This window comes from Hypanus sabinus, chromosome 28, assembly GCF_030144855.1.
Source record: "Hypanus sabinus isolate sHypSab1 chromosome 28, sHypSab1.hap1, whole genome shotgun sequence".
Lineage (NCBI taxonomy): Eukaryota > Metazoa > Chordata > Chondrichthyes > Myliobatiformes > Dasyatidae > Hypanus > Hypanus sabinus.
This window is the reverse complement of record NC_082733.1, coordinates 13128262-13144110: the sequence shown is the minus strand read 5'-3', so window position 1 is coordinate 13144110 and position 15849 is coordinate 13128262. Positions and strand designations below refer to the sequence as shown.

The 15849-nt window shown below is 46.9% G+C and overlaps 1 protein-coding gene across 1 annotated transcript in view; it reads left to right on the top strand.

The window, feature by feature from the left end:
* LOC132382338 (transmembrane channel-like protein 3) overlaps positions 1-15849 on the top strand; it is a 197271-nt gene that overhangs the window by 134421 nt on the left and 47001 nt on the right. Inside the window, exons 3-5 of the mRNA XM_059952466.1 lie at positions 10899-10974; positions 13633-13714; positions 14469-14575. Of these exons, the coding sequence (XP_059808449.1) occupies positions 10899-10974; positions 13633-13714; positions 14469-14575 (265 nt within the window). The remainder of the gene's footprint in view (positions 1-10898; positions 10975-13632; positions 13715-14468; positions 14576-15849) is intronic.

The following is a 15849-nucleotide window of genomic DNA, read 5'->3' as shown; positions in this document are numbered from 1 at the left end:
TGTGTGTGTGTGTGTACCTTCCAGGGAATCACTGTGACTGTGTGTGAGTGTACCATCCAAGGCATCACATTGACTGTGTTTTAATGTACCATCATGGGCATGACTGTGAGTGTGTGTGTGTGTGTATACTATGCAGGGCATCACTGTGAATGTGGGTGACTGTACCATCCAAGGCATGACTGTGTCTACGTGTGAGTATACAATCCAGGGCATTACTGTGTCTGTGTGTGACTGTAGAATCCAGGGCTTGACCTGTTCATCACTGTGACTGTGTGTGAGTGTTCAATCCAAGGCATCACTGTGAATGTGTGTGTGTGTACCATCCTGGGCATGACTGTGAGTGTGCGTGTGTGTGTGTGTACCTTCCAGGGCATCACTGTGACTGTGGGTGAGTGTACCATCCAAGGCATGACTGTGTCTATGTGTCAGTGTACAATCCAGGGCATCACTGTGTCTGTGCGTGACTGTACCATCCAGTGCTTGACCTGTTCAACACTGTGACTGAGTGTGAGTGTACCAGCCAAGGCAAGACTGTGACTGTGTGTGAGTGTACCAGCCAAGGCATGACTGTGAGTGTGTGTGTGTGTACCATCCAGGGCATCACTGTGACTGTGAGTGAGTGTACGATACAAGACATCACAGTGACTGTGTGGGAGTGTACCATCCGGGACCTGACTCTGACTGTGTGTGAGTGTACAATCCAAGGCATCACAGTGACTGTGTGTGAATGTACCATCCAGGGTATCACAGTGACTGTGTGTGAGTGTACCATCCATGGCAACACAGTGACTCTGTGTGAGTGTACCATCCAGGGCATGACTGTGACCATGTGTGATTGTACCTTCCAGGGCATGAATGAGACTGTGTGTGAGTGTACCATCCAGGGCATGACACTGACTGTGTGTGATTGTACAATCCAAGGCTTCACTGTGACTGTGTGTGAGTGTACCATCCAGGGCATCACTGTGACTGTGTGTGAGTGTACCATCCAGGGCATGACTCTGACTGTCTGTGAGTGTACAATCCAAGGCATCACTGTGACAGTGTCTGAGTGTACCATCCTGGGCATGACTGTGAGTGTGTGTGTGTGTACCCTCCAGGGCATCAATGTGACTGTGGGTGAGTGTACCATCCAAGGCATGACTGTGTCTATGTGTCAGTGTACAATCCAGGGCATCACTGTGACTGTGTGTGACTGTACCATCCAGTGCTTGACCTGTTCATCGCTGTGACTGTGTGTGAGTGTACCAGCCAAGGCAAGACTGTGACTGTGTGTGAGTGTACCAGCCAAGGCATGACTGTGACTGTTTTTGAGTGTACCATCCAGGTCATCACTGTGACTGTGGGTGAGTGTACCATCCAAGGCATGACTGTGTCTATGTGTGAGTGTACAATCCAAGACATCACTGTAACTGTGTGTGACTGTACCATCTAGGGCTTGACCTGTTCATCACTGTGACTGTGTGTGGGTGTACCATCCAGGGCATCACTGTGACTGTGTGTGAGTGTACCATCCAAGGCATCACAGTGACTGTGTTTTAATGTACCATCCTGGGCATGACTGTGAGTGTGTGTGTGTATACTATGCAGGGCATCACTGTGAATGTGGGTGACTGTACCATCCAAGGCATGACTTTGACTGTGTGTGAGTGTACCATCCAGGGTATGACCTGTTCATCACTGTGACTTTGTGTGAGTGTACGATCCAGTTTATCACTGTGACAGTGTCTGAGTGTACCATCCTGGGCATGACTGTGAGTGTGTGTGTGTGTACCCTCCAGGGCATCAATGTGACTGTGGGTGAGTGTACCATCCAAGGCATGACTGTGTCTATGTGTCAGTGTACAATCCAGGGCATCACTGTGACTGTGTGTGACTGTACCATCCAGTGCTTGACCTGTTCATCGCTGTGACTGTGTGTGAGTGTACCAGCCAAGGCAAGACTGTGACTGTGTGTGAGTGTACCAGCCAAGGCATGACTGTGACTGTTTTTGAGTGTACCATCCAGGTCATCACTGTGACTGTGGGTGAGTGTACCATCCAAGGCATGACTGTGTCTATGTGTGAGTGTACAATCCAAGACATCACTGTAACTGTGTGTGACTGTACCATCTAGGGCTTGACCTGTTCATCACTGTGACTGTGTGTGGGTGTACCATCCAGGGCATCACTGTGACTGTGTGTGAGTGTACCATCCAAGGCATCACAGTGACTGTGTTTTAATGTACCATCCTGGGCATGACTGTGAGTGTGTGTGTGTATACTATGCAGGGCATCACTGTGAATGTGGGTGACTGTACCATCCAAGGCATGACTTTGACTGTGTGTGAGTGTACCATCCAGGGTATGACCTGTTCATCACTGTGACTTTGTGTGAGTGTACGATCCAGTTTATCACTGTGACTGTGTGTGAGTGTACCATCCAGGGCATGACCTGTTTATCACTATGACTGTGTGTGACTGTACCATCCAGGGCAGGACCTGTTCATCACTGTGTCTGTGTGTGAGTGTACCAGCCAAGGCAAGACTGTGACTGTGTGTGAGTGTTCCATCCAAGGCATGACCTGTTCATCACTGTGACTGTGTGCAAGTGTACCAGCCAAGGAATGACTGTGACTGTGTGTGTGTGTGTGTACCAGCCAAGGCATGACTGTGACTGTGCATGAGTGTACATTCCAAGGCATAACTGTGACTGTGTGTGTGTGTGTACCATCCAGGGGATTACTTTGACTGTGGGTGAGTGTACCATCCAAGGCATGACTGTGTCCATGTGTGTGTGTACAATCCATGGCATCACTGTGACTGTGTGTGACTGTACAATCCAGGGCTTGACCTGTTCATCATAGTGACTGTGTGTGAGTGTACCATCCAGGGCATCACTGTAACTGTGTGTGACTGCGCCATCTAGGGCTTGACCTGTTCATCACTGTGACTGTATGTGTGTGTACCATCCAAGGCATGACTGTGACTGTGTGTGAGTATACCATCCAGGGCATGACCTGTTCATCACTGTGACTGTGTGTGAGTGTACCATCCAGGGCATGACCTATTCATCACTGTGACTGTGTGTGAGTGTACCATACAGGGCATCACAGTGACTGTGTGTGAGTGTACCATCCAAGGCATGACTTTGACTGTGCGTGAGTGTACCATCCAGGGCATGAACCTGACTGTGTGTGAGTGTACCATCCAAGGCATGACTGTGACTGTGTGTGAGTGTACCATCCAAGGCATGACTCTGACTGTGTGTGAGTGTACCATCCAAAGCATGACTGTGACTGTGTGTGAGTGTACCATCCATGGCATCACTGTGACTGTGTGTGAGTCTACCATCCAGGGCATCATTGTGCCTGTGTGTGAGTGTACCATCCAGGGCATGACTGTGACTGTGTGTGAGTGTACCATCCAAGGCATGACCTGTTCATCACTGTGACTGTGTGTGAGTGTACCATCCAGGGCATCACTGTGACTGTGTGTGAGTGTACCCTCCAGGGCATCACTGTGTCTGTGTGTGAGTGTACCCTCCAGGCCATCACTGTGTCTGTGTGTGAGTGTACCATCCAGGGCATCACTGTGACTGTGTGTGAGTCTACCATCCAGGGCATGACTGTGTCTGTGTGTGAGTGTACCATCCAGGGCATGACTGTGACTGTGTGTGTGTGTACCATCCAGGGCATCACTATGTCTGTGTGTGAGTGTACCATCCAGGGCATGACTCTGACTGTGTGTGAGTGTACCATCCAGGGCATGACTGTGACTGTGTGTGAGTGTACCATCCAGGGCATGAATGTGACTGTGTGTGAGTGTACCGTCCAGGGCATGACTGTGAGTGTGTGTGAATGTACCATCCAGGGCATCACTGTGACTGTGTGTGAGTGTACAATCCAAGGCATAAATGTGACTGTGTGTGAGTGTACCATCCAAGGCATAAATGTGACTGTGTGTGAGTGTACCATCCATGGCATGAATGTGCCTGTGTGTGAGTGTACCATCCAGTGCATCACTGTGACTGTGTGTGAGTGTGTGTGTGTACCATCCAGGGCATCACTGTGTCTGTGTGTGAGTGTACCATCCAGGGCATGACTGTGACTGTGTGTGAGTGTACCATCCAGGGCATGACTCTGACAGTGTGTGAGTGTACCATCCAAGGCATGACTGTGACTGTGTGTGAGTGTAACATCCACGACATGACTCTGACTGTGTGTGAGTGTACCATCCAAGGCATGACTGTGACTGTGTGTGAGTGTACCATCCAGTGCATGACCTGTTCATCACTGTGTCTGTGTGTGAGTGTACCATCCAGGGCATGACTGTGACTGTGTGTGAGTGTACCATCCAGGGCATGAATGTGACTGTGTGTGAGTGTACCGTCCAGGGCATGACTGTGAGTGTGTGTGAATGTACCATCCAGGGCATCACTGTGACTGTGTGTGAGTGTACAATCCAAGGCATAAATGTGACTGTGTGTGAGTGTACCATCCAAGGCATAAATGTGACTGTGTGTGAGTGTACCATCCATGGCATGAATGTGCCTGTGTGTGAGTGTACCATCCAGTGCATCACTGTGACTGTGTGTGAGTGTGTGTGTGTACCATCCAGGGCATCACTGTGTCTGTGTGTGAGTGTACCATCCAGGGCATGACTGTGACTGTGTGTGAGTGTACCCTCCAGGGCATCACTGTGTCTGTGTGTGAGTGTATCCTCCAGGGCATCACTGTGTCTGTGTGTGAGTGTACCATCCAGGGCATCACTGTGTCTGTGTGTGAGTGTACCATCCAAGGCATCACTGTGACTGTGTGTGAGTGTTCCATCCAAGGCATGACCTGTTCATCACTGTGACTGTGTGTGAGTGTACCATCCTGGGCATCACTGTGACTGTGTGTGAGTGTACCCTCCAGGGCATCACTGTGACTGTGTGTGAGTGTACCCTCCAGGGCATCACTGTGACTGTGTGTGAGTGTACCATCCAGTGCATGACCTGTTCATCACTGTGACTGTGTGTGAGTGTACCATCCAAGGCATGACCTGTTCATCACTGTGACTGTGTGTGAGTGTACCATCCTGGGCATCACTGTGACTGTGTGTGAGTGTACCATCCAGGGCATGACTGTGACTGTGTGTGAGTGTACCATCCAAGGCATGACCTGTTCATCACTGTGACTGTGTGTGAGTGTACCATCCTGGGCATCACTGTGACTGTGTGTGAGTGTACCCTCCAGGGCATCACTGTGACTGTGTGTGAGTGTACCATCCAGTGCATGACCTGTTCATCACTGTGACTGTGTGTGAGTGTACCATCCAAGGTCTCACGGTGACTGTGTGTGAATGTACCATCCAGGGCATCACTGTGACTGTGTGAGAGTGTACCATCCAGGGCATCACGGTGACTGTGTGTGAGTGTACCATCCAGGGCATGACTGTGACTGTGTGTGAGTGTACCATCCAGTGCATCACGGTGACTGTGTGTGAGTGTACCATCCAGGGCATGACTGTGACTGTGTGTGAGTGTACCATCCAAGGCATGACTGTGACTGTGTGTGAGTGTACCATCCAGGGCATCACTGTGACTGTGTGAGAGTGTACCATCCAGGGCATCACGGTGACTGTGTGTGAGTGTACCATCCAGGGCATGACTGTGACTGTGTGTGAGTGTACCATCCAAGGCATGACTGTGACTGTGTGTGAGTGTACCATCCAGTGCATGACCTGTTCATCACTGTGACTGTGTGTGAGTGTACCATCCAAGGTCTCACGGTGACTGTGTGTGAATGTACCATCCAGGGCATCACTGTGACTGTGTGAGAGTGTACTATCCAACGCATCACTGTGACTGTGTGTGAGTTTCATCCACGGCATGACTGTGACTGTGTGTGACTGTATCGTCCAAGGCATGACTGTGACAGTGCGTGAGTGTACCTTCCAGGGCATGACCTATTCATCACTGTGACTGTGTGTGAGTGTACCAGCCAAGGCAAGACTGTGACTGTGTGTGAGTGTACCATCCAAGGCATTACCTGTTCATCACTGTGACTGTGTGTGAGTGTACCAGCCAAGGCAAGACTGTGACTGTGTGTGAGTGTTCCATCCAAGGCATTACCTGTTCATCACTGTGACTGTGTGCAAGTGTACCAGCCAAGGAATGACTGTGACTGTGTGTGTGCGTGTGTACCAGCCAAGGCAAGAGTGTGACTGTGCATGAGTGTACATTCCAAGGCATAACTGTGACTGTGTGTGAGTGTACCATCCGGGGCATGACTCTGACTCTGTGTGTGTGTACCATCCAGGGCATCACTGTGACTGTGTGTGAGTGTACCATCCAGTGCATGACCTGTTCATCACTGTGACTGTGTGTGAGTGTACCATCCAGGGCATGACTGTGACTGTGTGTGAGTGTACCATCCAGGGCATGACTGTGACTGTGTGTGAGTGTACCATCCAGGGCATGACCTGTTCAACACTGTGACTGTGTGTGAGTGTACCCTCCAGGGCATCACTGTGTCTGTGTGTGAGTGTATCCTCCAGGGCATCACTGTGTCTGTGTGTGAGTGTACCATCCAAGGCATGACTGTGACTGTGGGTGAGCGTACCATCCAGGGCATGACCTGTTCATCACTGTGTCTGTGTGTGAGTGTACCATCCAGGGCATCACTGTGTCTGTGTGTGAGTGTACCATCCAGGGCATCACTGTGTCTGTGTGTGAGTGTACCATCCAGGGCATGACTCTGACTGTGTGTGAGTGTACCATCCAAGGCATGACTGTGACTGTTTGTGAGTGTACCATCCAGGGCATCACTGTGACTGTGTGTGAATGTACCATCCAGGGCATGACTCTGACTGTGTGTGAGTGTACCATCCAAGGCATGACTCTGACTGTGTGTGAGTGTACCATCCAAGGCATGACTGTGACTGTGTGTGAGTGTACCATCCAAGGCATGACTCTGACTGTGTGTGAGTGTACCATCCAAGGCATGACTGTGACTGTGTGTGAGTGTACCATCCAAGGCATGACTGTGACTGTGTGTGAGTGTACCATCCAAGGCATGACTCTGACTGTGTGTGAGTGTACCATCCATGGCATCACTGTGACTGTGTGTGAGTCTACCATCCAGGGCATCATTGTGCCTGTTTGTGAGTGTACCATCCAGGGCATGACTGTGACTGTGTGTGAGTGTACCATCCAAGGCATGACCTGTTCATCACTGTGACTGTGTGTGAGTGTACCATCCAGGGCATGACTGTGACTGTGTGTGAGTGTACCATCCTGGGCATCACTGTGACTGTGTGTGAGTGTACCATCCTGGGCATCACTGTGACTGTGTGTGTGAGTACCATCCAGGGCATGACATGTTCATCACAGTGACTGTGTGTGAGTGTACCAGCCTGGGCATGACTGCGAGTGTGTGTGCATGTACCATCCAGGGCATCACTGTGACTGTGGGTGAGTGTACCATCCAAGGCATGACCTGTTCATCACAGTGACTGTGGGTGATTGTACCATCCAAGGCATGACTGCACCTGTCTGTGCATTTAACATCCAGGGCATCACTGTGACTGTGGGTGAGTGTACCATCCAAGGCATGACCTGTTCATCACAGTGACTGTGGGTGATTGTACCATCCAAGGCATGACTGCACCTGTCTGTGCATGTAACATCCAGGGCATCACAATGACTGTGTGTGAGTGTACCATCCTGGGCATGACCTGTTCAACACTGTGACTGTATGTGAGTGTACCCTCCCGGGCATCACTGTGTCTGTGTGTGAGTGTACCCTCCAGGGCATCACTGTGTCTGTGTGTGAGTGTACCATCCAGGGCATCACTGTGTCTGTGTGTGAGTGTACCATCCAGGGCATCACTGTGACTGTGTGTGTGTGTGTGTGTGTACCATCCAGGGCATCACTGTTTCTGTGTGTGAGTGTACCATCCAGGGCATCACTGTGTCTGTGTGTGAGTGTACCATCCAGGGCATGACTGTGACTGTGTGTGTGTGTGTACCATCCAGGGCATCACTGTTTCTGTGTGTGAGTGTACCATCCAGGGCATCACTGTGTCTGTGTGTGAGTGTACCATCCAGGGCATGACTGTGACTGTGTGTGAGTGTACCGTCCAGGGCATGACTGTGAGTGTGTGTGAGTGTACCATCCAGGGCATGAATGTGACTGTGTGTGAGTGTACCATCCAGGGCATGAATGTGACTGTGTGTGAATGTACCATCCAGGGCATCACTGTGACTGTGTGTATGTGTATCATCCAACTAATGACTGTGACTGTGTGTGAGTGTACAATCCAAGGCATAAATGTGACTGTGTGTGAGTGTACCATCCAAGGCATGAATGTCACTGTGTGTGAGTGTACCATCCAGTGCATCACTCTGACTGTGTGTGAGTGTACCATCCAGGGCATCCCTTTGTCTGTGTGTGAGTGTACCATCCAGGGCATCACTATGACTGTGTGTGATTGTACCATCCAGGGCATCACTGTGTCTGTGTGTGAGTGTACCATCCAGGGCATGACCTGTTCATCACAGTGACTGTGTGTGAGTGTACCATCCAGGGCATGACCTGTTCATCACAGTGACTGTGTGTGAGTGTACCATCCAGGGCATCACTCTGACTGTGTGTGAGTGTACCATCCAGGGCATCACTGTGTCTGTGTGTGAGTGTACCATCCAGGGCATGACTGTGACTGTGTGTGAGTGTACCATCCAAGGCATGACTGTGACTGTGTGTGAATGTACCATCCAAGTTATCATAACAATAATTCCTCATTCTCTGATTCCTGCAACCTTGGACAAGAGCAGCATGTGAATAGGAGCTCTTCATCTCTGAGCTACTCTCCGACTTGCACCGGATCATGACTTGAATGTATTTCTACATCACCAAAGTTCAGAAAATCACTGAATACCATCACCACAGAGACTGTAGTGGCTTAATAACGAAACTCAACAATGTTATAACCAAGGCAGAAGGAGCTGGGCAACAAGTGCTGGCCTTTCTATATATACCCACAACGTCACGGTGCATTGGTCTTTCTGAATATTTATGGTCATGAAGTGCAAAACAATCGAGGTGGTAATTTTAATGTTGAGCACCCTGAGTGCTTTTGTAGCTGAATAAATTAAAAATAAGTGGCTGAAATCCTCCAATTAGGAGAAAAAGAAACAAATGAAGAATCACTGATGAAAAGGTGAGCAGGTCTTTGCTCCGTCTGCATAAGCAGGATTTCCCAGTGACCAACCATTTTAATTCCAATCCACACTCCCTTTCCGATGTGTCTGTCCTGGGCCCCCTTCCTGCCGTGATAATTACCTCCCACTGACCATAAAAGAGCTTTTGAATGAAAGATATTTGAAAACCAAGTATCGCAGGATAGTGATGAAGCTGGGCTTATTGCATACCTTTATTGTGTCATCACCTGGACTTGTGTACCATTGTGTCAATACAGAGAAGAGTATGAATGGTTGTCTTGGACACTTGTGTTGTGATCGCAAGACCCTGTTGGACATTAGTACTGTGAAGTACTGCAGTTAGAGCTCATTGGTTCATTTGTGCAACTGACAGCGTTACTTTGGTTGGGGCGAGGACTAGGCTCTTGCCACGGGGTCACTTGTTTCAGTTGCCCAGAGGAGGAGACACCAAGAGTGAGAGCAGAGGCCAATGCAGGCATGCTGGAATCTGTAATCGATTGACGGGCTGGACCCAGTGCTCGGTGCTGCCCTCCAGTGTTCATGTGGTGGAAGAACAAACTGGACCAGGAGACCTTACCATCAATCTATAGTCATGCCACTCAAGGTCTCAGGCTTTGTAAAAGACTGTATCTTCCTCTGCAATTGTAACCAATCTGCAGTGTGCGTATGCTGTTGGTTATGTGTTTTGCACCTTTGCCCTGATTCATTTGGCTGTATTGATGGTTGAATGATAATTAAATTTGAACTTGATGAGCATGTTTTTCTTTCATACCTTGAGCTCTCCAGATTAACTGAAAAAAATATTTTAATCACTATCCCTATCCTTTTTGGGGAAAAGTGCTGTGGACAAATTGATTTATTTCAGCTTCATTGGTTATAAAGTGTTTGCGGATATCTTGAATTTTTGAAAAACTAAAGATGCTTACTATTTCAAATTACGTGTTAAGTCAATTCCAATTATGTAAAACTTTGTCTCTAATATGATTGATGGTGGGGGGGGGGGATTAGCCAATCATGTTTTTATCTATCTGGAAACACATGATGTCTCCATACTCAGGGCAAAGGAGGTCATTATGGGATGACGAAATTCAAATCAAAAGCTAATTTTGAATGTTGAAGATCATTTGGCCCATGCAGTATGTTCTCCAATTCTGCTTTTGTACAGCTTATAGTTTTTCTGTTCCACCCCATTTGGAAGTTCATTACAAGAGTGAGTCATTTATATGAAAATAAATCTTCCTAATTTAGTTCCCAAAATGATGACTTTTTAATCGGATGTAATTTATTTGACTCTCACAAATTAATTTAACTTCTTTTTTTTTTGGATGTGTGCTCCCAATACTAATTGTTATCTTGGCCCACTCCTTAATCTCACTCCTCAGGTGCATCTTTCCAAGATGAAGATTGCACATTTCAACACTATTCCTCACAGTTTAGACCATTTACCCAATTACATAATTTTGATCAAAAATAATGCTAACTGTGGCAGTGTCTGAACTCCTTAAACTGGGGACAAACTGACAGTCAATAGCACGTAAAAGATAATGTAAAAATGTGTTAGAATTGAGGCCATAATGTGGTACAAGGTGAAATGAAATTATTGCATGTAGTGTGAGACAATGATGGATTAGAAATTATGTAAATGATGGTGTATTAGAAATTAAAGCCTAATGGTTCAGAACGTAAAATTACACTGATATCGGTGTTACAGGCAAGCCAAAGAAATTGTGCTCAAGTATGAAGGCAGGTTGACGAGGACGAGAGGCTATCAAGCAGCTGGGGCAGAGGTAAGTCGAGAATCTAATGCGCCAAAGGAACAGTTTGCAAATTAAAAGAATTTAAACTAAGCAATCTGGTGTTTGTTCAAGACACTGTAATTGAATTCAATCAATTTAATTAAGTTCAGAAAAAAATCTAATAATAAAGTGAATGGCATGCACAGAGATTAAAGGATTATTTATTTTAAAGTTAAAGATTGAATTTTTTTTAATCCTTATTTAGCGATACAGCATGGCAACAGGTCCCTCCGGCACAGCACGCCCGCACCATACCACACTTTGATGTCTTGAAGTTTGCTTATTACACGATAAAGTTGCTCTCCTCACAAATGATCTTTTTTCAAAGCACCAAACGCTAAATATACAATCAAACGGAAAATGCTGGAAGTACGTCAATAGGCCAGGAAACAGGGTCAACATTTCAGGTCCGAGACGTTTCGTCAGAATTGGGAGGACCATCCCACTGACTAATCAAACAAGATTGCTGGAGGAACTCAGCAGATGAAGCTGGGTCTGTGGGGAGAAATGGACAGTTGCCATTTCAGATTGCTGAATAGACTGATGTTTTCCTCTTCGTCATGTCATTTCTTACACGTTAGGAGCTACTCCACTGCACCCACTGGGTACATCCTGTCTCATCAGCAAGGCAAAACACCCAGTTGGGCTTCAATATCCAATAGCAGATGTGACTTGGTAGACGACTCTCGAGCAGATTGGCTGAGCCCTGAAGGACACGTCTGGCAGACAGAGTCTGCCGCAGGTACAGGGTAGACACCATGAGGGGTGAGCTGATTGACCTCATGTCATCTTGGAGAAGCGTCCCACATAGTTCTGTAAGGACACACCTTTACAGAAAGGACACCTCCCGTCATGTTCTACTGCACTGCAGCCCTGCGGTTGTGCTAAATGAGACAGACTGACCGCTACAACCATGAGGTTCTGTGACCATTTCGCAGCAGCAAAAATGTACACCACCGCAGTCTGTAACCTGGTCTCCTGACACCCCTCACTCTCATTACCATTAATCTGGGGATCAATGGGAAGTGCGATAAAAGATGTCAGGAGGAATGTCAAATATTTCCAAAGATGAGGTGCTATCTAGTAAACCACAAGATTATGTGTGTTGATCATTAAAAACAGGATGTAACAGGTGATCTCACAACCACCCAGTGTGTTAATCATCAAAATCAGCATGTAAAAGACAAGTTATGCCACAATCATCCAATCAGATTAAGGTTATACAAATTTGCCTCATCTTGGACAGCCTCACAAGGACAGTAGACTTCAGGGAGCCCCACCTGCTGGTTCCCTTCTGAGTCCATATCATCTCCAGTTGAAATATCTCACTGGTCTGGTCCACCATTGTTATTGACTCTTCACCATAAAACTGCCCACACTTGCGGCAATTCAAAGTAGCCGCTAACCATCGCCTTCTCAAGGGAAGTAAGTGATGACAATAGATGCTGCCATCCACATCCTGGAAATAAAGAAATAAATACAAGCTGGAAGTATTCTCCCATATACTGTATATGGGGGGATAAAAGTTTGTTTCCACTCAATGCTTTTCAATGAATTCAGCCTAAAGCATTAACTCTGTTGCTCTCTTCATAAATTGTGTAATATAATTGAGTATTGTGTTCAGTTCTGGTTGCCTCATTTTAGGAAGAACGGGGGTGCAGAGGAGATGAATCTGGGTGCTGCCTGGATTAGAGAGCATGTCTAGTGAGTGAGGGCTTTTCTCTCTGGAGGGAAGGGGGATGAGAGGTCATTTAATAGGGATGTATCAGATGATAGAGTCAGAGACCTACTCACAGGGCAAAAATGGCTAACACTGGGCGGGATTAATTTTAAGGTGATTGGAGAAAAGTATAGGGGTGATGTCGGAGATGTTTCTACACAGAAAGTGATGGGTGCATGGAATGCCCAGACAGGGGTGGTGGTTGGGCCAGATAGAACAATTCGGCACAGGAACAGAACATTCAGACAATGTTGTGCTGAACCAGCTGAAAAACAAATCACTAATCCCTCCTACCTACACAATGACCATGTCCCTCCATCTTCCTTACATCCATGTGCCTACCCCGATGTCTCTTAAAAGCCTCTAAAGTATTTGCCACTACCACCATACCAGGCAGCGCATTCCAGGCATCCATGACTGAGTAAAAGAAACTGACCCCCTCGCAGCCCCCTTGAACCTACCCCCTCTCACCTTCAGTGCCTGCCCTCTGACATTTCAACCCCAGGAGACAGATACTCCCTGCCTGCTCTATCTGTGTCTCTCATAACCTTGTAAACCTCTATCAGATCTCCCCTCAGCCTCTGCCACTCCAGAGAAAACGGCCCAAGTTTACCAGCCTCTCATGATAGCACACGCCCTCCAAACCAGGCAGCATCCTGGTGAACCTCTTCTGCACCCTCTCCAAAGCCTCAACATCCTTCCTGTAGTGGGGCAACCAGAACTATATGCAATGCTCCAGATGTGGCCTAACCAGAGTCTTATAAAGTTTTGCAGCATTTTCTGTTTTTATTTCAATTTTCCAGCATACACCCTGTTTTTTTCCAGCACCATTGGTTTTGATCCTTCCCTCACCTGTGAGGAAGTTAGCAGAAGCAATAGTTTGGTGTTGGCCGCTGTAGTATACTGACAGTCTTTGCTTTAAAACCTAGATGTGGAAGAAATTTGGGAGACTGGTGTACAATATCATGGTACTTTTCATCCCGTGGGAAATGAGAATCAAGAAAATTGAAAGTAAGTCGGTCCTGAGGGGGTCTAATGGGGTGTACTTTGTTTGAACGCTGCCTTCTCTCTGCTACGTTGACCACTTTTCCACGTGGTGCTGACCAAAATCAGCAGAGGTGTACACGTCCACCACAATAGGAAACATTCAAAAGTATCGTTTAAACTCTTAGGTGTTTTGGGGGAAAAGTGTGTAAATCTTGTGGCTCTTGAACCCATTAGATAAATTAGTAAATTTTCACTCCGTGTTGTCCTGTGTTCCCATCGCACATCACTGATTAGAACGAACGAAAGCCGAGAGAAGGCAGTTGTATGTGAGTGGGACAGAGGGTTGGCCTTGCTCTTTCATCTTGGAAATTTGCGGGTCCTGCTTACCCCAGGCTAGAAAAATGAATGGCTTCTCCATTCATAATACCAGAAGTACGATGAGTGTACACAACTTGACCTTGGGCGGGTATGTCTCACTCGGTTGATCAGGTGTGGGCTGCAGTGGGATTTGGGAAGCTGTATTTATGTTGGCATGACAGTTCTGAGGTTTAGCTGAGGCTCGTGGTTCAAACGGAATGGAGAGATGTGACTGCAGCTGACTGGACTGGAAATGTCCGATACTGAAATAAGACAGCTCCAGTCCTTGCACATTCTTTGTCTGAAGAAGAATAGAATCTATTTAAACGCACATCGAACGTCTCAGTATCTATGTTTCCTATTAAGAGAATGCACTGCTGGAAGTAAACTATTCTCATCAGTATTGTTCTGTCGTTGATAGGTCATTTTGGATCTGGTGTGGCTTCTTACTTTATTTTTTTGAGATGGATGTTTGGCATCAACATAGTGCTGACGATAATGACAGGAGCATTTGTCATCTTACCAGAGGTAGGTGTCTACTGCGTGGAATAGCTAAATATAATTTGCTTTAGTTTTTCCAAAACCATGCAGGCATATTTTGCCCCACACCTAGTCTGCTCACCTAAATAGTTCTAATCCGCACTGATTTACATAAATCCCTTCTGTCCCGTTGTATTAATGGCGTTAATATTGCTTGGAAGCTGGAGGCTAAAGAAGGCAGCCTGTTCTAGGTTTAAAGGGTGGTGTGGGTGGGTAGGAGGGAGGAATGGACTTGTTTTGCTGTTGAGTTGGTGCTTGCTGTGTTCTGTGTTGCTCTGCTGAGCATTGTATGCGTGCTATGCTTGCACCCTCGGGTGCACGTTTCAGTGTACTCGTGGGAAATAAACTCGAATCACAAACCTTGTCCGCAACATCTGCCTTATCAGATTGGCTTGGCTTGGTTTCTGCTCTGCCAGAAGCAGACATTGGCTCTACTGAAATTAAAATCATGGTCTTTATCCAGAACTCTCTGTGGCCTGAAGATGCCAGTTTCAGTTCCTGGAGGTTATGTCATGGACATTCCACTACACAACCCCTGCTGCTGATGGTTATCTACTATCAGCCTCACAGTGTTAGATAGAAAGCTGCAGATTCTGAGACCCGAATGGATAATGCTTGTCAGTATCTCAAACAGCCTTTCTTTCCATTTACAATGACTCTGTAGCAATAAACCGCAGCTCAGAAAGCAATCAGAGGTTCATTCACTCTTCCTGGATGTTGGGTGCAGAAACAGGTCTTTTGTCCAGAACTGTGCAAATAAAAACTTAAGAAGTTGTCACACTTAGTTATAAAGTTCTTAAAGTCTTCAATTGCATAGCAAACTAACCTCAAAAAAACTTTTTTTTCTGTTTCTGTAACTTAAAAGAACAAGAATAGTAAAATTAAGATGATAGAAAGTCAATGATTTTTTTTGGTGTCTGCTTTAATGCTAAATCTGTTCCCGTCTTTAGTGGCACCCTGCATCACCATTAATAAGGTAGACAAAACTAGCTATCCCCTTCATTGTTTTCTGGTTGCGACAGTTCTTTGTTGCAAACAGCTTCTCAGTTTGTTGAATTGGCAGGTAAGGGAAAGGGGGTATACGTGCCACAAGGATCACTGGATCTTAATGATGAGCTTTCTTCTGGGTTAGTAGCTACCATTACTGTTTTGCTGACAACAGTGCAAAGACTGCGTGAAAGCTGAAATTGCACACGCTGGGCTTGTACCAAAATGGCTGGGGCAGAGTACGCAAGACTGACGGACCTTGGTTCCAACTGCTC